At 37.7% G+C, this 22,778-nt stretch overlaps 2 protein-coding genes across 3 annotated transcripts in view; one reads left to right on the top strand and one right to left on the bottom strand.

Moving 5' to 3' along the window:
- The first annotated feature begins 1,714 nt into the window (after window positions 1-1,714).
- The window catches only part of TFB1M (transcription factor B1, mitochondrial), a 28,217-nt gene continuing 7,153 nt past the window's right edge, over window positions 1,715-22,778 (top strand). The window contains exons 1-6 of one of the 2 annotated variants that reach the window (XM_063329376.1): window positions 1,715-1,782; window positions 2,828-2,985; window positions 4,495-4,646; window positions 8,304-8,412; window positions 10,164-10,315; window positions 15,205-15,324. In XM_063329376.1, coding sequence (XP_063185446.1) covers window positions 2,853-2,985; window positions 4,495-4,646; window positions 8,304-8,412; window positions 10,164-10,315; window positions 15,205-15,324 — 666 coding nt within the window. In that variant the 5' untranslated portion in view covers window positions 1,715-1,782; window positions 2,828-2,852. Of the gene's footprint in view, window positions 1,783-1,807; window positions 1,980-2,827; window positions 2,986-4,494; window positions 4,647-8,303; window positions 8,413-10,163; window positions 10,316-15,204; window positions 15,325-22,778 lie in introns of those variants that run through there. The other variant, XM_063329375.1, reaches the window with a different exon arrangement.
- On the bottom strand, window positions 19,534-22,541 carry CLDN20 (claudin 20). The gene is made up of 2 exons (XM_063329378.1): window positions 22,203-22,541; window positions 19,534-20,283 (listed from the first exon to the last, which is right to left on the bottom strand). Exon 2 carries the CDS (start codon window positions 20,191-20,193, stop codon window positions 19,534-19,536), a length of 660 nt encoding a protein of 219 aa, XP_063185448.1. The 5' UTR covers window positions 20,194-20,283; window positions 22,203-22,541.

Below are 22,778 nucleotides of genomic sequence, written 5' to 3'. Positions count from 1 at the left end.
AACTGTTTAGCTTTCTGGAAACATCTCTCAGCATTCACTTGCACTGTCATAATAATCATTAAGCATGGAATTATAAAGGCAAAATGGAAAACGAACCTTAAAACCGAACAATTTTCAAAAGTGCTGCGGAGAAGGGAACTTCCTTAATCCACTGTGACAAAAGATACTGCAGAAATACTCTTCCAAAATGGCTTCTGGCGCTACCAGTGAATTTCAAGATGAGCAAAACTGGACAATGTTTTAAGAATATATACATAAAGATACATGCACTTATGTGCATGTAGGTACAGTATATTGTAGCTAAAATTCTGTGGCAACATGCAATTGCTCAGTTTATATAATGCAATAACTCATAAGAACACTATTATTAAATCTGTTTCTTCAATGCCAATTTCCCAATCAGATCAAGACATATGCTGTATGGCTCCAATTGGAAAAACTCTGATATACAGAAACGTAGAAGCATTAACTTGTCAAAGGAAACGAACAGGTTCTGATCACAGTGTAAACTTAATCTCTAGACACACAGGAATGAGCAGAGCCAGACATTTGTGCAGTATCCAGGCTGGCTGAAAAACTGCCTAGCAATTGGCTCAATCAAATTTAAAAAAACCTCCCAACCTCCATTGTAAATATAGAAGTATGTACAATTCAATTCCAGACAGATCTGCAAATCTGTGAACCTACATTCCCACTTGACTTCCATGTCTTTTTAAGGGCCACAAAGACGATTAAGGGCTACCAAGATGATTAGGGGGCTGGAACACCTCTCTTATGAAGAAAGGCTGAGGGATTTGGGTGTCTTCCGTCTGGCATAAAGACGACTGAGGGGAATCTTATCAACACTTCTAAACGCTTAAAGGGTGGGTGTCAGGAGGATGGGGCCAGGATCTTTTCAGTGGTGCCCAGGGACAGGACAAGAGGTAATGGGCACAAACTTGAGCATAGGAAGTTCCACCTAAACATGAGGAGGAACTTCTTTCCTTTGAGGGTGGCAGAGCACTGGAACAGGCTGCCGAGAGGGGTGGTGGAGTCTCCAACTCTGGAGACATTCAAAACCCGCCTGGACGCGTTCAGTGCAACCTGCTCTAGGGGACCCTGCTGTGGCAGGGGGGTTGGACTAGATGATCTCCAGAGGTCCCTTCCAACCAACTCTGTGATTCTGCGACACCATCAACACCCGTGGGCTTGCCCCTGGAGCCTGCAGATAACAGCTCTGCCTATCTGAAAGGATGTCAGAACAATCGAGTTACCAGAGAAATGGACAAACTACACTTCAACCCACAAAGATGACTGCCAGCGGGTTTTGTTGTTTTTTTTTTTATTGCCTAGAACCATCTCTGCCGTGCTAACGCACACCCAGGACCACACCGCCACTTCAGGCGCACCCCCTCCAGCGGGGCCTACAGCTCCCAGGGGGCCTCGCTCCGGGGCCTCCTGCGGGGCTGCGGTGAGACCCCCCCTGGCAGCCCCTGCAGCAGCAGCAGGCGTCCAAAAGCTTTACGAAAGGTTTATATTATATTGTGTGTGGGGGGCGACCTCCGAGGCCGCCCCGAGGAGCTCCATTAACCCATGGAACCGCAGGGGGCCGCACATAAGCGCCACCGCCGCCCGCGCACCGCGCACGCGCACGGTGAGCGCGTGGCCCCTTCGGGGCGCATGCGCGGCTCCCCCTCCCCGGCACACGGTGCCACTCAGGGCGCTGAAACGGGCGCAGGTGCCATTAACGGCGCGGGCCGGGAAAAGGCACTTCCTTTTCCGGGTTCGCTCTCGCCCTACACCGTAAGGAGCCGCGCGCCGCAGGGGTGCTGCTCCCGGCAGTGGAGGGGGAGAGGCGCGTGCGGCCGCGCGGCGCCTCCGTCCCGCCCGTCGCGTGACCCGGCTCCCTCAGACAGACAGACAGCCCGCCCGCCGGCCTCTAAAACCTCGGGGGGCGCCCTGCCGGGAGCCCTGCCGGGAGCATGCGCGCTGCGGGCCGGGTGGGGACAGCGGCCACGGGGCGGGGCCTCCCCCAGCCTCCGCTCGGCGGCGGGCGGGACCGGGGCGGGGGGGATGGCGGCCCTCGTGCGGCCCTGGGGTGGCTGGGCAGGGGCCGGCGGGTGTCATCAGACAGAGGCGAAACGTATCGTCCCGTCATGCTGAAAATTAAAAGATTTAAACATATATATATTTTTATTTTTTTTAATTAGCTGACGCCATTGTTTGCACTTGGTATTCCGATCGTTGCCTGGAACGGGCTGTTCAGGGAAGCTGTGGAGGCCCCATCCCTGGAAGTGTTCAAGGCCAGGCTGGATGGGGCTTTGAGCAGCCTGGTCTAGTGGGAGGTGTCCCTGCCCATGTCAGGGGGTTGGAACTAGGTGATCTTTAAGGTCCCTTCCAACCTAAACCATTTTATGATTCTGTCCCTCTGCTTAGAAAACCAGGCAGTTCAGCAGTAAATAAATAAATAAAAACAAAAAACCCAACCCTTTTAATTCTTCAGGGACACTTTAATAAAGTATATTCTGTCTTATGCGATGCCATGAGTTCAAACAGATTATCCTTAATGATTCTCTTCTAAAATAATGAAAGATTGACATCAAACAATTGTGAGAGGGTTTTGTTTTACCTGATGTTTTAGCAAAGCTACAAAACAAGACTTGCCCAATCTCTCAAATACGTGTTTAGCATAAGCACTGCATGCAATAGTCAAAATACTGATGTTTAAAATTTAGCACTTAATGATTTGTAAGTCATGTCTTGGTTTGTAAACTTAGTAGCATTTTTAATATCAAGTATAGTAGAATTTATTCCCAATACTAGGATCATCTTTTCAATGTCTCTCTAGGAGGAAGGAAGAAGAGTTTTGTCTTATGGCTGTTCCAGGAAAAGTGGCAGCTTTCCGTCTGCCTCCCCTGCCAACTGTTGGAGAGATCATTAAACTCTTTCGCCTTAAAGCACAGAAACAACTTTCCCAGAACTTTCTACTGGATTTGCGATTGACAGGTTAAATATTTTATTCTAATATTTTTAGCTACTATCAAATATGTATCCCAGTTTTCTTCAGAATCTAGATTCTAGCTAAGGAGATGATGTTTGCGTGATCACATCTGTCAAACTCATGACAGCTCAATGGTAAACCTTTAAAGACTTCTAAAAGTAGTTTTAGCTTAGATGAATTGATTTAACTTGTAAATTCCTAGAAATCTGCTTCTTTATAAATTATAAAGTAATTTTTAGCTAGAAACTATTAATTGAAATGCAAAAATCCAAGCCGTAATAATACTTTTACGATTCAGGTACTATTATAGTTTATAAGTTTGATTCAAAAATGAGTATTTTTTTCCGATTATTATGTATTGTAGAAAGTACTGTGACTCGTTGTACAGTTTATTTTACTATATACTGTGGTTAGGAAGGTCATTTGTTTCAGTTTATCAGAGAGGTAGCATTTTTGAACCAGTTATGTTGTTCTGAATAACTCCCATTTTTTCTAGCCTCGTGTCAGCAATATGACAAAGCTGGCACTGTTCAGTCAGTGGTGGGTTTCTTTACTGTCATAGTGGTGGCTTGGTTTTGCAGTAATAAATACAGTGCAGCTTTGTGTATCTGATGATTTGATTACATTTGAAGATTCAGGCTGATAAAGATTTAGGATACGAACATGAAACTCAGTTCCGCTACCTGAATAACTGTAACTGGCCTCTTACCCTGGAATAAAGACATCTGTATGAATTTAGTTAAAACCTTAGAAATAGGCAAGGTATTTCTTGTTTTTATTGCATACTTTAGAAATTATGGAGAGTGCAGCATAATTTCTCTCAAGATCCCTCTCTCCAGGCTTCCTAAGGATCACTTTGTTTCATTACCTACATTTTTAATCCTTTTTCAATCCTTAATCAGGTTTCTTTCCTGGCTGTAATGCCTTACAATGTTGTATCCTTCCACTTAGGTACGCATGTTCTTTCCTCATCTTTCAACTGCCTCATTTTCTGTAACTACAGTGGCCTATATTCCAATTTCTACTTTACTCCAGCTTCTCCCTCATAAAATTGCTCTGTACATATTGTAATCTTTTTAGAGCTTCACTGTATCATTTTTGCTTCATAAATTTCCTTGAAGCAGAGGTATTGCATTGAAATACCTACATAAGGATAAGTAGTGAGGCTTTATGATGTTGAACACAAGTGCTTACTTGCAGGAGGAGAATAGTACTGCTAGTTTACAGATGATAAATAATTTTTTCTTTTTTTTGATTCTGTAATGAGAAACAATGTATATTAAAGCCATTAAACTGAAAATAGTCTTTCTTAAACAGTTGAGATTATCTTGTAGTATGAAACAAATCTGAATTCTGTGCAGTCTAGCAGGTGTGTGATCATTTAACTGGGATGTGTCAGTGTTTGTGTCTGTTCTGAGATAAGCACGCTTGTGCTTTAACAATAAACAATGAGTTTATTTTAGTAAACGGTCTTTTGGAGAATAAAGGCTTAGTATGTTCTTTGTGTCTTGCAGACAAGATAGTAAGACAAGCTGGTGAGCTGAAAAATGCCCACGTTTGCGAAGTGGGACCTGGGCCAGGGGGCATTACCAGATCCATTCTCAGCGCTGGTGTTGAACAACTCCTTTTAATTGAAAAAGATGCTCGATTTATTCCAGGATTGCAGGTACCATCTGGAGAATAGTTTGTATAAATGTATCGACAATGTAGAATAAGAACATTTTAAGAAAACAAAAAGGTTCCAAGTGTCTGGTTGAGATCTCAGCATTGAAAATAGTTTTGCTTCTTTGGCTTAAATCAGAGATATCATTTGCTTGAAGATGAATATACACGGTATAGCAATTAATTGCTCCTGCTTTTTCATATGTCTCTTCACTTAAATACCCATTGTCTTTTCAGGACCTGATCCTGGAGCTTAATTAAGGCTGAGGCCTGCCTGCTTTTTTTCACCTTGAGATGTTTCAGGTGCTTTAAAGGTCTATCCATGCAGGTGAAATAGTAGTTTGAAGGCTGTAATGTCCTTTGATCTTAGTTTTCATTTTAATCCTAGTAATTATGCTTTAAAACTTATAAAATTGTAAACATATGTCTCTAGTTAATATAGTTCAATGTGAATTAACATCCAGACATAGAAGAATAAAGCAAGCATTTATTTTACATTTTCAAAAATAAAACACTCTTAAACTTTTATTCCTTTCTTTTGAAGTTGGTATAAGTTCACACATCATAGTGACGTTTTTCAAATACCGTCTACTTGTGTTGCTGTGAAGTTTCCACGTTTATGGAATTTGGCTGTATAAATCTAGCAAGAAAAACAGCGTGCAAAATCTCTTTAGATTTGACTGTTTTCTTGTGCCTCTTCAACCTCAAATCATATCAATTCCTTATATTGCCCTGTGTCTTCTGTAGTAAATTGGCAGTGAAAATAAATAGGTAGTTCACCTGAGAACTGATGCTGTCTCTTTGTAGGACAATAATAATGTAACTTATGAATGAAACTGCGTGTATCCTTAAACCTGAATGTGCATGTAACTTATGTCATTGTAGGGTTAGCCACTGATAATTTACAGTATGCCACTTTTACCTTATGAAGCACGAAAACTTGATGTTTTCACTTTTCTTGAGTGGTGGCAAATGTGCATTTTTGTTTTAGATTTTAGGAACTGTTTTGAGATTGGAGAGAATATGAGATTAAATGATACTTACTTTAGTTAACAGAGTTATTTAAGTACTTAAGACAATTTTCCAGGTCTTACAAACTGCAGCCACTGCAACAGATTTCTCTGAATAAAAATATGCTTTCCAGGGTCTATTATGAGCTTTTGGTATGTAACCATCTTTATTATTCAAGTGAATTAACATTAGTTATTATTTTGCATTACCAGCCTCTTCATTGTAGAAATAAATATGTTTGAATGAGGTTATTGAATGTAAAGATGCTGTAACTCAGTGACAGTGGATGTGAATGAACAAGAAATATATTACATCCATTACTGTTAAATTTGGTGTTTTTTTCCCTCCAAATAAGATGATACATAACAGAGTGAATCTCTTTTGTGATAATGTGGGTTGCAATACCTTTTTTTTCTTGGTTTGTTACCTGTTAAAAGCTCTATCAAAACCAAATGCATGTAAAAGGGTTGAGATTTGAATAACAGAAAACGTCAAAGATTAACAAAGGGGAACTTAAAAATGTCTCTTTAGATACTTACAAAAGCACTGACGTAAAGCGTATAGCATTTTTCATTAGCTGTTTTTCAGGCTGTGATCTCTATCACGAAACTGAAGTTGGGGTGCTCTTTACTGCAAAACTGAAATACAGTGAAGAACATATGCGTACAGAGTAACAGTTACACAAGCTGAGAGTCTGTCAGTTCTGTCTCACTCTTAAAGAATCACAACCTCCCTATGCCATATGCCTTAATAGTTATTAGGCTGGAAAGATTTATGAGGAGAGAAAGGGCACTCTCAACCAGAGAGTGGATTGAATATAGAATTCTTCCAGGAACACCATTTCATTTTTTAAACTACGTGTCATTTATGTTTTCTTCATCCTCTTTGGTAGTGAACCAAAGAGAAGAAGAAGAGAATCTGTATGGTGGAGAATCACTTGGCTCGTGTACTTGGTGCACAAGAGCTCCTAGAACTGTGTTAGTTGCACACATTGGCCTAAAAATGGGGAGAATTTCAGTGGGTTTCTGAGTCTTTATTTCAAATTAGAAATACACAACTGTGATTTTCTGCTCACAAATTAAATGCAGTTCTCAATTATGTTGCATGACACTGAAAAACACCCAAACTCCTCTCAATGTGAAAACCATTATTAAAAAACAACATATGTTAATAATTCATTATTGTGTAGGCAGCTGTCTGCTTTGTCTTATGCTATTTTCTAACTTTATTGATCTTCCATTATCTTTCATCCTATTATAGCATTTATAGCACCTTCAAAGAAAGATTTGAAAAATGGCAGATTAGTGAATTTGTATGTAATATAATTGCTTGTGTAATGCTGAAAAATCTGTTAAGTGGTTTTGAGTTGAGGTTTAGATTTATTTTTTCTAGTTGGAAATAATTGCACTTAAAACATGTAGGAACACTTAGTTTTTAGTTGAGCATTTTTTTTTAGTACTCTACACAAAATTTAGATGTTTTGATGTTAAAAAAAAAACAACTTTTACTCAAAGAAATTTCATGCAAACATTTTGTGAGCAGTATGAGAAAGCAGCACTTTCCTTTGGCTCAGAGACCTGTGAAAGCTGTTTGTGCCCCTGAGCATATTAACATGATTGAGACGGAGGATGAAACTAATGATGGTGAGCAGTTTATTTCGGTAGTTAAGCCACTAGCACTTAACCTTTTATGAATTTAGATTTCTGTGCAAAAGCAAAATTGTTCTTTAAGACGTTTTTCATTATTCTGACTTAGGAACAATAAATATCCCCAAATGTCATCTTTGTAAAAGTAGACTTTGCTTTTGAATTATGCTGTTTGTGCCTAGTTTTGTGTTGTGAGAGGAAGGATTAGTACAACAGTAAAAAACTTAACTAATTTTGACTGTGTAAACTAATAGCAGAAATGAAAGAATTGGTCATCAAACTACAGCTGGTACTGAGTTTGCATTTCAGTGTTTATTAAATACTAGATAAGCTGCAGAAGTGGGATGGAGAAGTTGACAACAGAGTGGATTTTGTAACATCTAACAAGATACGAATTTTTGAGATTTTCTGTACTGCTAGGTATTTGTTCTTTCATTTTTGGGAACTCCTTAGTTTCTAATGGTGTGAGTTTAAACTACTACAGGGAGTATTAAGAGACTATTTCCCCCCTTTTTATGTAAAAGAAAAAATGAATGAATATTTCTGCAGTCTTGTATCACATATGGCTAAAATTGGATAATAGACCCTACAGCTAACAGGGGAGACAGAATAAACAACATGAGCCATTCTTCCATAGGTAATGGATCTAAAAACTTCTCAAAACCTGCTGCTTGCATTATTACATAGATCAGATGGGGTCCTATTAGTGGCCCAGTGTTTGTTAATTGTTCTGTGTTGAAGAGACTCTCAGCAGTCTTTTCAGGTTTAAATTCCCTATTAAGAATTCTACAGCTGTGAATAGTAAGCGTTTACAGAATCACACACTAAACTTTTTTTGTTAGTGTTTGCTTTTTGAAGGTACATACATCAGTTTTAACTGCTATTGTGCTTTTTTTTATGTTGAAGATAAATATATAGCAATGGTTTCATTCTTGCTGTGGCTGAAGCTGGAAATCAGTTTGGTTAATGCTCCCTGTGAATTCTGCTTGCTTGCTTACAAACAGATGCTCTCTGAAGCAGCTCCAGGAAAAGTGCGCGTTGTTCATGGAGATATTCTGACATATAAGATGGAGAAGGCTTTTCCAAAGCACTTAAAAAAGAACTGGGAGGACGGTTAGTATTTGGGTTTGGTTTCTTTCATTTTTAAGGCTTCTGAGTTAGTCTTAGGTGTTCTGATACAGTTGGAGTTCACTCTGTGCAGGTGTTACTCTCTCTCTTCTGGTATGTTTTGAAGATAAAAAGAGAGAGATGACTTCCTCTCTAGGAGATGGAGAACCATCTTCCTCTTCCAAGACAAACAATGGAATTTGTGTGACATTCACCTTAGTCAACATTATTGAGGAGCTTTGCAGTTATTAATCTTAGGCTGTCTTGACTGTACAGTAATGACTCTTGAAGTATAAAAGCAAATCAAATTGTACACTCTCTTCCTGGCTTCTTCCTCTTTTCGAAGAAGACAGAAGCCACCACTACTGCTGTCATTCCACTGAAGAAATTTCTGTAACTCTCTTTGAAACTTTTAGGAAATTTGTCCTCAAAAATTTTATTTACTCATTGCATTGGCTTCAGCAGGATATCTGGCAAAAGTAGAATCTAATCAGAGATGTGTTTTTTTTCAAATCTGAGGTTCTTGTAGGACTCAATTTCACTTCCCTTTGAAAACACGTTATAGTATTAGATGAATCAGAGATTACCTCCTAGGCCCCTTTTCCAATTGTCTTAATTTACGGCAAAGTCACTGTTTGTAGTGCCTGAAGAACAGTAAACTGCTTTGTGACTTAGGACATAAAAGATCTTGCCACACATTACGTTCATCTTGAAAATTCTATGCCGTATTTGCCTCACTGCAAAAGGTAAGTGCTTCACAAAACAAAACTGAGCAAGTGCGCCTGTGAAGGTGTAGTGCAGTTTTTAAAAATTTACTTTTCTTGAACATACATCTAAGTTGTTATTGCCTTTGGAGCTAACTAATTAGAGGTAGGATACGCTTTTGCTGTATGAAAATCTGAAAGACTGGTGGATTTCAGAAAAACATTTAACCATCTCTGATATATGTGTAATATCACAAATACGCTAGAAATAGCACAGCCTAAAATGTGCATTATAAGTAGCGTGCCAGAAAAACAGCTGGAATTTGATATTACCATGTCTCATTCATGTTATTAAATGCTGTAGTATCTAAGAAATGATGACGCTTTTATTTGCTTCTGTTGTATTCCTGTAAAAGGTACAAGGATCCCCACTAATGAAATGCTTCCTTTGTGTTATACAACACATATATACTGATACGATACGTAATTGAACAACACATAAAATTTCTTATGGCCAAGTCTCGTACTTGCTCTAAGACCTCTTGATTTCAGAGGACTGTATACAGAAGGAGAGCTCTGCTCAGTTTGAGCTAGGTAATTGTTTTGCGAATTATGAAGTCTCAGTAAAAAGGCCCTGGGAGGAATGTGTTGGACAGAAGGATGACTGTGGCTATTTACTCTGTGCCTAATAGTCACAGTTTAAAATCATGGAAACACTGTTGTAGTTTTGCTGTTGTTTTGCAATTCTGGAATAGCTCAGCTGAAATCTACTGATCAGCTGAAAATCAGCTGATACCTACTGATTTATTCAAATGTAAATGAGAACCAAACCTAACCACTTTTTTACAACTAATTACTGAGAATAGTAACAGTTTTGTCAGTGTAAGACAAGTATAAATGGAAAGGCATAATTTTGGCGTGGCATGATAAAAATCGTTTTCATATTTTAAGTCTAGGTTGATATGCACATATCTTTCTTACTTGTTTTTTCTTGGCAAAATCTTATCCAAAACTTTTTTAACAGTTAGGTTTTTTTCCATCAAATGTTCATAGAGCCACCAGATATACATATCATTGGGAATCTGCCCTTCAGTGTTTCAACTCCTCTAATCATCAAATGGCTTGAAAATGTTTCCAAAAAGGATGGACCTTTTATTTATGGCAGGACACAGATGACATTGACTTTTCAGAAGGAGGTTGCAGAGGTAAGATGTTACTGTTTTCCCAAAATTTTAAAGATGCTAATTTGAACAAATATTTGTTCCCATGCAGTCATTTGTTTAAAGGTACAAACCCAATCTTATTTGGCTTTAAAGAGAGGAAAGAGTTGGTTCGATTTTGAGTTTGTGTGGCTCTAGATTATGAATTTTAATGTTGCATTGATCATCTGCTCTGATCCTTTCAGAGCAATTTTTATTATTTTTTTTTTTTTACATTTCTTATGGAGGGTATATTTCCTTGAGGTACTTAATCTGTTCTTTTCTCAAGTCTGATTTCTTCGACATGAATAGATTCTACAGCGCTCTTCTGTCTTTTAACTATATTTCTTCTCTCACAGTCATTCATGCAGCATTTAATCAGTCTGGTTTTCGTTACGTTTCAATCATCTCAAGAAATACACTCAAAGTTATTTCTTTTGCTCTCTTAATTATTATAAATACTTTTTTTTAAATGACATCTTCCTTGAAATAAGGAAAAATTTCAGGTTTAGCATTATTTCCAGATGTGATTAAACACCTAAAACACAGAGAGTGTTCTCTCAAGACCATGGAAACTGACTCTGGCTTTTTTGAACAAGACTTGATATCAGAATTATTAATGGATTGCTGCCAGTCTTGTGTGTGTAAAAAGGCATCATTTGAGTTCTGTCACAGTAGGTCCAAGAGCAGACTGACATTTTACTTTGTCTGAAAATTTAGATTCTCAAAGAGGGCCAAACTGTTTTGTTATGTAGTAGTGTTAATTCTAGATCAGTTGATACTAGGGTGACTTACTCCACAATGCTTTCAGACCTAACAGTTTATTTCTGTTGTCATTGCATGAAACATATCATAACAGAGAGGCTGGAAGACTTCTTCCCTTGTATTTATGCAAGCAGTATGGCTTCTTACCAGCATTTCAGTATGGCTTCTTACCAGCATTCCATTTGCTTTTAAAAAAAGAGAAAAAAAAGGAATTACGCATCAGTCTGAAAAATTAATTTTCATCTAATTACTCCAGTGTTCGTAAATACCTGGTTTTCTGTGTGCAACCTAAACGTGTATGTTGTTTTAATTTTAAAATTCAAAGTAGAAATTCTAATAGGAAAATTTTGCTATGTGTTTTTCACCATTTAAGTTAGTAATAATTTATTGTGCAATTGGCATATCTGCTGTTATTTCTGGGGTCATAGAAAACCATATTGTCCTGTCATTACTCTAGTCCTGCAATAAAAATTCAAGGCAAGTACTGGAGTATTTCCAGTAGGTGGCTCTAGAGAACACCAGGGACAAACATTTAGTGTGAAACAAGATCGATTTCTGAATTCAGTTCTGAGCTCGTGTGGCTTCAGGCATTGAAAAAGCCAGATCTGTTTTCCAGAAGGACTTCATGTCATTTGAGATTATACTTCCTTGTTGCAGAATATGGCTAATGGACTATGATGTAAAATGCAAAGCGATGATGGGTAAGATGCAAAGTTTTGTGACAGCAGTGAAAGAATTGGCCTAGCACTGAGTGAGAGTATAAATGAACTCTCTACTTAGATTGCTGTAACCAGCTGCATATGCCACTGGTGACATGCAGATTATAGTGCTTCCGCACCCAGCGTAGCTCAATGAGATGCAAAATACCATGCAGTCTTAAGTTCCTTGTGCTTAGCAAGCTGAGAAGTTAGAATCACTAGGAAATTGAATGATATGTTGTTCAGGGTCATGCAGTGAATCAGTGTTAATTGTTGTTGAGTTTATATTCTGTCATCTCTTGATTCTTGTTCTTATATCTATTTAAACACAGATCGTCCACTGAAGACAAAAGTGTTTGTAGTTTCTGGTTTGCGTTTCCATAATTGATTTCACAACATGAAAAACTTGTTTGAGAGAGGCTATTTTGTTTTATGATCAGGAGAAATGATGGTCATCAAAATAGCTGTCTCTTTTTCTGGCCCTCTAAAGCTGCTTAAGTTAACCATTGTAATTGGCATATACAGGTATATTCAGTACCAGGAAAACAGAGAATAGCGTAATGCAGATAATAAGTTGCTACTGATATTTTGTATCTCTGGATTTATGTTCTTGAAAGGAAAATTTCATATCCTCCAAAGTTTGATGTCCTCACTGGATGTTTCTAAGCTAAAAGCCGCAATACCAAAGAAAGTCTTGAGTGTATATGCTGTGAGCTCAGCAGAAAGGTAACATGCTGTCATGGAATGGAGCCACGTGCTTTATAACCAATTAGGATAACTTGATATTAACAGTAAAAAAATAAAACAGCATGCTGTGTTCTTTGTGGTCCAGTTCATTTTTTCTCATATAAGAGGTAGAAAATACCTTTACCTTTCTTGTTGGTGGTGGTTTCCTGCTTTTCTGTTTCCTTGTAGCACTGCTACATTGGCATGAGTTATGCCATTATAGATCTATTACTACAGACCACTCTATTCTGATATGATTTGATTAAAACTGTTGATGAGAACCAGCAGTTCTGTCTCTGTAGTTTAAACTTGTACAATTGTTACTTACTTTGTGGGTAAGAATTTTTACCTTGCCCCAAATTCCTCAGTGCTTCACCTCAAAGCTGACACCTAGGCCCGGTACTTCCTGGACCACTTTTCATTAAAATGAGTTGTATTTCAGTTTAAATAGAAGATCTTTGTCAGTCTCTAATTTTGAGTAAAACTGGGCAGAGAGCAGTTTGCCTAAACTGCTCTGCCAACTTGATCTACAGGCTGGGAGGTGGCGTGCTAAACTGTTAGATAGCTAGAAGACATGCGTGTTAGAAGAGCGGAATACTTAATCATTTTGTGTCTAACACTGCTGTCTATTTAGAACATTAGGCAAAAGGTGCTAATGAAGTGGAAAATAACTCAGATTTCTGAGCAGCAAACAGAAGAAAAATTAGCATTATGTTTTCATAACTGATATAGTTTAAATATAACTGCTTATGTTCTAAAAAAAAAAAAGTTGTTTTGCAGAGAGTGGCTTGTGTACTAACGTGTTTAGTATTCAGCTTTGCCAGTCTAATTCTTCATGTAGGTTAATTCGTATGACCTATGATTCTGCAGATTCATTGATAATGTTTTAATACACATTTATGAAAAGGACAATTGTATAGCTTAGTGAAGAACAAAACAAATAGTTGTTCCTGAGGTAGTCATTGAGAGTCGTTGATAGTGAGCAGCTTTAAAACAGATGTCAGGTACCACCACCTTGGTTGTATTCCAGGTTAGGCTTCAGAATCTTTGTTTTGCTTCATGCCTTGCTAAAATTTTAATGGTAGGGACAAAAATGTTACCTAGTTAGCTGAACTCCTCCAGCGTGGTTGATTCAGTGCAGTTTCAGATGCTGTCCATATTTTAAAAGTAGGGACAAACAAAATTTTGAGAACTAAGGCAGGGAAAAAACCCTACAAAAATAGCTCAGGTTACAGAAGTATATTCTCAGCATTTTTGCATTCCTTGAGCAGTGCCATACACAGGTATGTTCCTGATGATGTGGTTTAAGATGTTAGTGTGCACAGGTGGATGTTTTTAAGTTATCCCTTCTGTAGCTAAGAAGCAGGAGCTGACCACCTGAGGCTTGTTAGATTGTTTTCATGGGAAGTGAAGATTGGCTTGTTTGACTTGGCATTGGAAGGACTGCAAGTGTTGTCATTAGGTCTGTTTCATTTCCACTGCTGAGACTGAGGAAGTGAGTATCTGATTGCATTGTTAGACTTTCTAGACCTGTTTTTTTTCAGAGAATAGTAATGATGGCAGATAGATAATAATGAAACATTCATGAAGCTAGTTTTAAATGCTGATGTAGGCAAAAAGAATCACTGAGCTTTCTTTCTGAAAAGTATTTCATTTGCTTTATGCTGATACTTAAACTGCCTTTCAGGAGAGTTGTTTTCAAAAAAAAAAAGAAGGAAAAACTTCAGTAATAAGTTTAATTTTATTTTCAGGGATAGTTTTAATAAGCATGGCAGCATTTCATGTGTATGCTTTTCATCTGAAGCTACATGATGTACAGATGTTACCAGATACGCAAATCGCTTTTCATCATTTATTTTTTGTTGAGGTAGTGGTAAATAAGAACAGGGATCTTTTCTATTTCTGCATAGTTAGTGTAGTATCTTTTACCATTTGAGACTTTTTCTACTGTGTGTTTTTTATGTTTAAATTTTGTTTGTGTTAGAAAAACGCACATAACGCATTTCTTGCCAGGTCATGAAAGTGTAGAAAACCTCTGTCCAGACTACTTTTTAAATATTTTTTTTCATATTTTTTATTTTTCTTTGTAAGAAATTTGTTGGTAAAAGTACAGAATTACTAAATTGAGCTTTAAGTATTAAATGCTCTTACTGTTAGGTATTCTGAATTTATGTAAAGTAGGTCCAGCTTCCTTACGTATGTTTAAGCACAGACCAGTTAATAAAGAAGAAATTTTGTTTTCTATCTGATTTTGAGTTTATGGTGCTTTCCTTGATCTTGAAGGAGAAAAAAAGAATACTCGATACAGAAACAGTGGAAGGAAGAGAATGTGAGAATACTGTCAGCTGGTGTTATGGTTGTTTTGAATCCTTCTGTCAGAAGAGTTTTAGTCTTCTCTTCTGCCCATAGAAAATTCTTTTGACATTCATTAAGTTCTGTAGAAGTCCAAGGAGCTCCTTTTCATGTGCATTTGATTGCAGGACTGAGGTTGGAAGGTAGCACGGTATCTTAGTGAGATGCTGCTGCATTGGAGAAAAGAATTCTAGATGAATGAACTGGGCATAAACTTTGAAGTGAGTTCTTTACAATTAATTGTTCTGTTTTAATTTGTCTTTGCCTTTGATTAAACTGAAAACCAAGCTTTTATGTAGCTGACCACTTGGATAATTCAGTTTCACTGATTCACCTGTTTTGTTTCTTCAATAGAGGCTTACAGCTAATCCAGGAGGTAAGCAGCGTAGCAGACTGTCCATCATGTCTCAGCATCTCTGCACTGTCGAAAACTGCTTCGTAATTCCAGGTCAAGCTTTCGTTCCAAAGCCTGAGGTAAGTTTTGATGTATTTCTTTGGGGTTTTTTGCTAATTTTTCAGTGAGGCAATATATCTGATTTTGAGTACAAAACACAGTTGGGTGCTTCAGTTCAACATCTCCATACTATGAAGTGGAGTGATGTGATGATATACCTGTAAATGAAGCATACTTGCTTCAAGAAGATGCTTTTGGGTTTTGTTCCTCAGAACTTGACTTTGATCTTCAAGTCTGTCTGCAAGATCAGTGTACTAACTTTGTGTGTTTCTGAAATGGATATTTGATTTAATGACAGAAGAGTCTGCTAGGATTGTAACATCTTTGGAAAGCCTGCTGTTTTACAGTTTGCATTTAAAAACAGTTCGGGAATTGCGCTTAGAAAATTTGATGGATCTTTTGAAAGACACTGATAAAGAAAAGCTTTTAATTTGTCATCTTTGTTAAAGATCTCTAATTTTACCATGTCTATAATCTTTACATTTCACCTTACTCATCTTTAGCATATTTAACTCCCTCTTATTCGCTATAGCACTTTGTCATCTACATCCCACTGCCTGTTTAAAAAAGGAACAATCATTTCTCTCTATCTACTCTTGAATGAGTAGAGGAGAACAGTTTCTTTGCTGTCCTTTTATCTACTACCACTTTTTTTTATTAACAGCCACCATGATTACAGGTATCAAGAATAAATAAATTAAACTGCATTTTGGACAAGAATGTATCTTTTTGTAAAAATGTGTGTCTGTCACCAAGTGGGGTCTGTTTCTCCTGAATGCACGTGGAAATCTACTGTTCTGTTTTAGAAACAAACTTGCTGCTTTTGAAAGTTCCCCTTAAACTGGTTGGTGCAGCTCATCAATAAATCTCCCTTACCAAATCTATCTTTTGGTCTTTTTACTGTTATCTTTCAGGAAACTTTGGTCATTCCTTCTCTCTTATGACCATGAATTTTGAAGCTGCTGTCTGGACATATTCTGATGATAATTTAAGATTCTGTTAGTATTTTTTGAGCAAGTAACTGTTCATAGAATCATAGGGTTGGAAGGGACCTCTGGAGATCATCTGGTCCAACCCCCCTGCCAGAGCAGGGTCCCCTAGAGCAGGTTGCACAGGAACGTGTCCAGGTGGGTTTTGAATGTCTCCAGAGTTGGAGACTCCACCACCTCTCTGGGCAGCCTCTTCCAGTGCTCTGCCACCCTCAAAGGAAAGAAGTTCCTCCTCATGTTTAGGTGGAACTTCCTATGCTCAAGTCTGTGCCCATTACCTCTTGTCCTGTCGCTGGGTACCACTGAAAAGATCCTGGCCCCATCCTCCTGACACCCACCCTTTAAGGATTTGTAAGTGTTGATAAGATCCCCCTCAGTCATCTTTTCTCCAGACGGAAGAGACCCAAATCCCTCAGCCTTTCTTCGTAAGAGAGGTGTTCCAGTCCCCTAATCATCTTGATAGCCCTGTTCAAACATGTTAGGTTATTATTCGTGACAGCAGTCTGTTGTGAAGAAAATGACCATGCTTAAGACATATTTTTTGGCTTTGCATTTTTGGGTTGGTTTTTTTTTTTTTTTTCCCTTGTCTCCTAGCTGATTGAAAAGCAATTTCAGGATGTCATCTCACTGTTAAATACCTGAAATAGCGATTTTGTGGTGGTGGCTTCTCAATGGTGGATACAATTTGAAGGAATAGTAGATTAGTGTAGTCAGAAGTCTTGCGCAGACTGTGTCTCAGAATTGAGAAGCTATAACTGATACTCCCATTTGCCTGTGTCGCAAAGGCCGTAGTTGACTGAGAGAGTGGTAACTCAAGGAGAGCTGACAAATGTCTTAGTATAAACAAATCCTACAGTCAGTTGGTGCTCTGTTGAATGACAGTACCACTAGACAAGCATATTTTTATTTAATAATTTCTTTGTCTTAAAACAAGTCTGGCTTATATTGCAAAAGCGGAAAGTACAAAATTTTCAGACAGGCATGGCACCTGTTTTCACTATATTATGTTTCCTTCAAACTTCTGTTGTAGATTGTTCTTCTGTTTTGCCTGTGTTCTTTTAGCCATAGATTGACATGTGGTTCTAGATACTACCCTTTCTGACAAAATCTTTGTTTTCTTCGAAAGATCTTGCAGTGTATTGTGATTGAAGGCTTGATCAGTGCTTGATTTTTTTTTTTTTTCATAGGTATACAAAAAAGTTCAGGTACTTCTGTATAAAGTTTTAGGAAGAAAAATTTGCTGCTTATGTAACCAATGAATACTTCATTTTGCTCACAGAATGCAATTATTACCTTTTTCTTATGCCCTTCAGTACACCTTTGGTTCTTACTTCACAAATGTTAGTTTTAATTCACATACATAGCAGTGATCAAACCTTAGTGTCATGTGAAACCCCCTACTAAAAATGGAAATGTATGGTTTTGGTACTGAGTTGTTTACTTCGTTTCTGCAATGAATGAATGTTATTTCAACGATATCTATGAATGTTGAGATGTAAAAGACTCTTGCTTTATGGAATGAGATGGTGCTGTGCGTTATTGTGTCTAAGCAAAGAAAAATTGTCTTTTTGGTCATAGTTAACTCTCTGCAATACTGAATAACTGCTAATACTAGCATTTGCAGTAGTACAAAACAAGCTTCTTGGTGAACACGTAGGAAACTCAAAATGGCTATGTAATAGTAATACAAGCAAGACATAATTCTGGTCCATGTATGTTAGAATAAAGACTTTACATATTAGGTACATAAAACATTTCACTTTCTCAAATGCTATAACAGAAGATCTTACTTTTTCCAACAAGTTATACATTTAATGTTAAGGAACCTTCATGCTGTTATAGTGAATTTCGGGCTGATAATATGGGAAATGAAAGCTGTATATAAGTATGCAAAACAAATAGCAGTTGGTTTTGTTGAAAGACTTGTCCAGCATTATCATATTCCTAAACTTAAAGGCCTGTATTGTATCCCCTTTTCATTTCCTTACCTATGCTAGCAAATTAACATCAATTTGATTCTCGTTTAGGGGAGCATTTAGATAGAACATACTCTGCCAATAACCAATATGAAACAAAATCTGTGTGTTGAAGGAAAAGGTTAAAAGATTTAAGATTGTTAATCAAAGTAACAGGGTTAAGAAAATAAATTTAAATGAGGAAGCTGTCTTCTTATCACCATTGTATATTACATTTGGTAATAGAATACATGGGAGTGGGCCTGAAACAGACCCTACTGGAATAACAAAAAGGATTTAAAGTTCTTTTAGAATGCCAGAAACGTAGAAGACAATAAATAGTAGCTGTATTATTTGAGTTGTTAAAAGCTACTTTGAGCAAGTGTAAGCCATAACACTTCCAGATTTTTCTGGAACATAGATATTTCGTTTGTATCCTGTGTGTTACAGTTTGCAGGTGTTTTCATAGTCATGGTTACATTTCTGTTGTTGTATTGCTCCTCAAATCTAACAATCATTGTGTAGTGATAGATTAGTAGCACTTGGAGAATGCCCAGTAGACATTTCTTTAACAATAATAAATGGAACCCACAGCAGGTGGCAGTTTGGGGCGGGAGAGCCATTTTTAGCAAGATCTGAATGGTACTGCTGATTCTTTACGCTGATATGCAGAATATACAATGCAACTAAGGTTTGGGGCTATGGATTTGTGTTGTGCTTTCGTGTGTGTGTGTGTGTGTGTGTTTGTTTTTTTAAGAAATCTAATTACCAAGGCACTTTAGAACTGAAAATGAAAGGCAGATGTGTCTGTTACTTAAAAAACACTGAATTGGGCTTCTTGGACAGAGAGTGGTTGGGTTTTTTTCTTCCTTGCATCATAATTAAAATAAAGATAAAAATGTAAAATACACCATAAAACTTTTTATGTTATTGATGGCCCAATTTGCTAAATAGAAGGCAGTTAGTTTTTAAGCATCTTTGCTGTAACAAGCCATCAGTATGTTTCAGTTACGTTTTAATATAGTTCCTTTTTCTTCAATAAATGTTACTTGGTAAGTCAAAAAGCATGGTTTGAAAAATCAACGAAAAAAGTACTCTTGTAGCAGACATAAGCATTGTTTTCTACTTCATTCTTTGTGTGGATGCTGCTATAAATGAAATACCTTACTTAAACATAATTGCAGCCCAGATGTAAGAAAAGTTAAGTGCTATGTTACACATTCTTTGAAGTAATCAAACTACAGTTAGCACAAAAAAAGCCTCAATGGATAGAAATTAACTGTATTTACACATAGTCCTTCAGGTTGTAACCTGCATCGCTCTCCTGCTCTGTGGATGGGAAATGGTGCTGCTTTGGAGGGTAAATCCATGCTCCTTGCTGCTTTTTAAAACAGGAAGTGCAGAAGATCACACCTGCAATAAGCAGAAACCCTGCTGAAATGAATCCTGTATAAACCGCTCCTCCTGGTTCGTGTTTACTGCTCTCTGGAATGGTCTGGTCCAGAAAACTTGCAATAATTTCTCTCGTGTACCAGGATGTTGGTACTAATCCAAAGATTCCTGCAAGAATGAAGCAGACTCCTCCAGCAAAACAAGCATGGCTTTTGCTGTCAGTGTCCCCTCCCAACTTTGTGCATTTCATTCCAACTGTAGTGATGCAGATCCCAAAGGCTGATAGGATACAAGACAGTACCATGGTGGTCCGTGCAGCCTGGATGTAGACGGGGAGGGAGAGAACAGAATATTTCAGGGTACAGCTAAACATCCCGGTGCTGTACCATGTGCAGTCCATCCAAAGTCCTTGCATCTGTGTTATAGCTGTTATGATATTTGAACCAACATCTGCGTTTACCTTCCAGTTTGGTAGCAAGGTGGCCGTGATGTCTCCAAAAACACCAAACAAAGCCAGAATAAAAGCAAAGAACTGCAGACTTGCTGATGCCATGATGATTATCTGCTGTCACCTTTTGTCTGCGTGTTTCTCTCTTGTAAATGAGTGTAACTGGTTGGTAGCTTCGTAGCCAAGGCTGTAGCCCTGTGTGTAATAGGGAGGAGGCGGGGTGGGGGGGGTGGGGGAGGCGGGGAGGAGAAGTGCGAGGGGGGAAGAAAAAGAAATCAGCAAACAAAAAAAGCTTGCATTTAAAATTAGAGCTATGTGAATGACTATCTGAACATGACCCCGCAGCAGATGAGAGCAGGCGAGCAGCTGTACAGAAGGCACTTGAACATAAATGATGGCAAATGGACAGTGTTTTAGAATTGCTTGTAAGAAGGAGCTGCTGCCCTTTCATACGTGATTACAAGCCATCAAGCAAAACTTACTTTACTGGAGTTGGTTTTGGTAATAGCATACGGATTGTAGGCTTACTAGACAAGCATACATTGTAAATGGAACGTTAGAAACTTGCAGATTAGAAGTCGTTTTGGAAAAACACTGGTAGAAAATATATTGTACTCTTATTTAAAGTACCTTCCTTAAATGTGTTGGCTGTAGTCAGCTCCTGTTGACTATTTCATAACAATGAACGTTGATCGATAATACTATCTTTTGTTAAAGTAGGGTTAAATGTAGCCCTTTATTTCAGTTTATTTAAATATTGTCTGTACTTTTGTTTAATAACTGTTACCAAATTTCTGGGTTCTTAAGGAGAATAAGATTAAATTTAGTATTGGCAGTATTTTGCCAAGTCACATGTGATTGTTCTAAATCAGTATTTTCAGTCAGTGATTCTCAGTCCTTGACTTAGAGCAGCAGGATTGAGCAAGTCATAAGACTGAATATGATGTGGTTTTGTCTATAAAATAAAATACTGGGTTTAACACTGATAAAGAAAGTCAGTTGTCTTGGTGCATTTTTTTTTTCCTTAATCACTTACCTTTCTGAAATTATTTGCAAATTTGCCATGGAGTGGCAGTTTTAAAAAATCATTAAAAAACCTCCCTGCTATTCTTGCATAAAGGGTCAAATTTCGTTTGACAGATGAGAACATTTAGGGGGTATGATAACTGTGCAGCTGGGAAGACAGAACTGTTGTTGTTACATCAGCTGGACTGTTAGGATAGCAGATGAAGAAAAATGGGTTGAAACCTCTGTGACAAGGATTAGAAATGGTGTCCTGCCTTTTGAGTGGGACTGCGTAATTGGCAGGTTTTGTCTTGAATCAGAGTGATAGAGAAAGGGCGGTCCTCAGTCTGGATTATGATTTCTAAGATGTTCTATGTAAATACTAACAATCATATTTAAATTGGTCTTTAGCACTACATTTTTTTTGAAAAGCCATAGTAATAGGGGATAAAGTTGAAATAAATGGAACTCAAAATATCAGTGGCATTGTACTCTTACTTCAATTCATTGTGCATAAGACAACAAGGTTTTGATCAATAGGTATTCCATCAGTCTGTATTGGCATTACATAACAAGTAATCCTCTAATTTTATATATCGTACTTAGTTCAGGTAATTGTTCAGGGATGTGCTAACTCTGTCCAGTGTGTATATATTAAAAATGCGTATAGTTAAGGTGAGAATGTTAGTAGCTACTAATTTTTAAAATCTTACTTCAAAGACCTGCCTATTTCTAAATCTCTTCAGTTTGTTCAGACTGTGAAGAGTTGCTTTGGCAAATACATATCATTTGCTGTATCAGGCCCATGGGGAAGATGGTTTAACTTCCTTTTACAGAAGGAACTGACATGCCTACATAGCTCAAAACTCAGTCAAAAGTATATTCTGGAACAGCTAATTAGGGTCTTGAGTTAACCTTTTTCATTGCTTCCTTTTTAAAATTTCAGTATATACAAACACGCAAGCATAAATGCAAACCACTGCAAATGGTAGTTGTACATTACATTAAAGGGATTGAACCAAATTAAAGGCATGATAAATTCAAGTATAAGCACTGCAAGTGTAATAAAAAATACAGTTATGTTTCATTGCTGTTTGTGTAGCACTTACTGCTGGATGGGAGATCTGAGATGTTTTCTTCACTGCAGATGTCCTGGAAAAATGCAGTTTCTCTTGAATGGAACTATTGCTTCTCATATAAAACTGCATTGGCATGTATTAACAAAATTTCTTGGAATGTTGCTTTTTTTTTTCCTCTTCTCTACAGCAACTGCATTACTGCTGTTTGTTCGCTCTCTTAGTTCCATCTACCCGAGAATAAAGGAGTACTTTGTTTAATGAGTTTTGTTTGACAAACACTCAGTAAGGGAAAGCAAAGAGATTATGGAGAAAAACACATGGAGGCCCTTAGTCCTAAATACATAATGATATCCAGGTTCTATGATTAAAACTGTGAGCAGTGAATAAAAGGAGTAAATCTTGGAGCATCCAGAAACTCTGTAGGTTTATGGGGGGGGAAGTGCGAAGGGGGAGGGTAGGAATCATTTAAGTTGCACTGAGAGCCAGAGGGTTTTGTTGTTTGTGGGTTGCTGGGTTTTTTTGGGTTGTTTTCCATCGAAGATAATCTTATTAAGAGTTTAAATTTCTTAGGAAAGAACTATGCACTTTATTTTAATTTGTAATTGG

The sequence above is a fragment of the Chroicocephalus ridibundus genome, chromosome 3 (genome assembly GCF_963924245.1).
Source record: "Chroicocephalus ridibundus chromosome 3, bChrRid1.1, whole genome shotgun sequence".
Lineage (NCBI taxonomy): Eukaryota > Metazoa > Chordata > Aves > Charadriiformes > Laridae > Chroicocephalus > Chroicocephalus ridibundus.
Note: the sequence above shows the minus strand (reverse complement) of the source record. Positions and strands in the feature narration are given on the sequence as shown.

Bases quoted from the DNA above. Each gene is read 5' to 3' on its own strand.
- CLDN20 (XM_063329378.1), bottom strand. From the start codon at position 20,193: ATGGCATCAGCAAGTCTGCAGTTCTTTGCTTTTATTCTGGCTTTGTTT.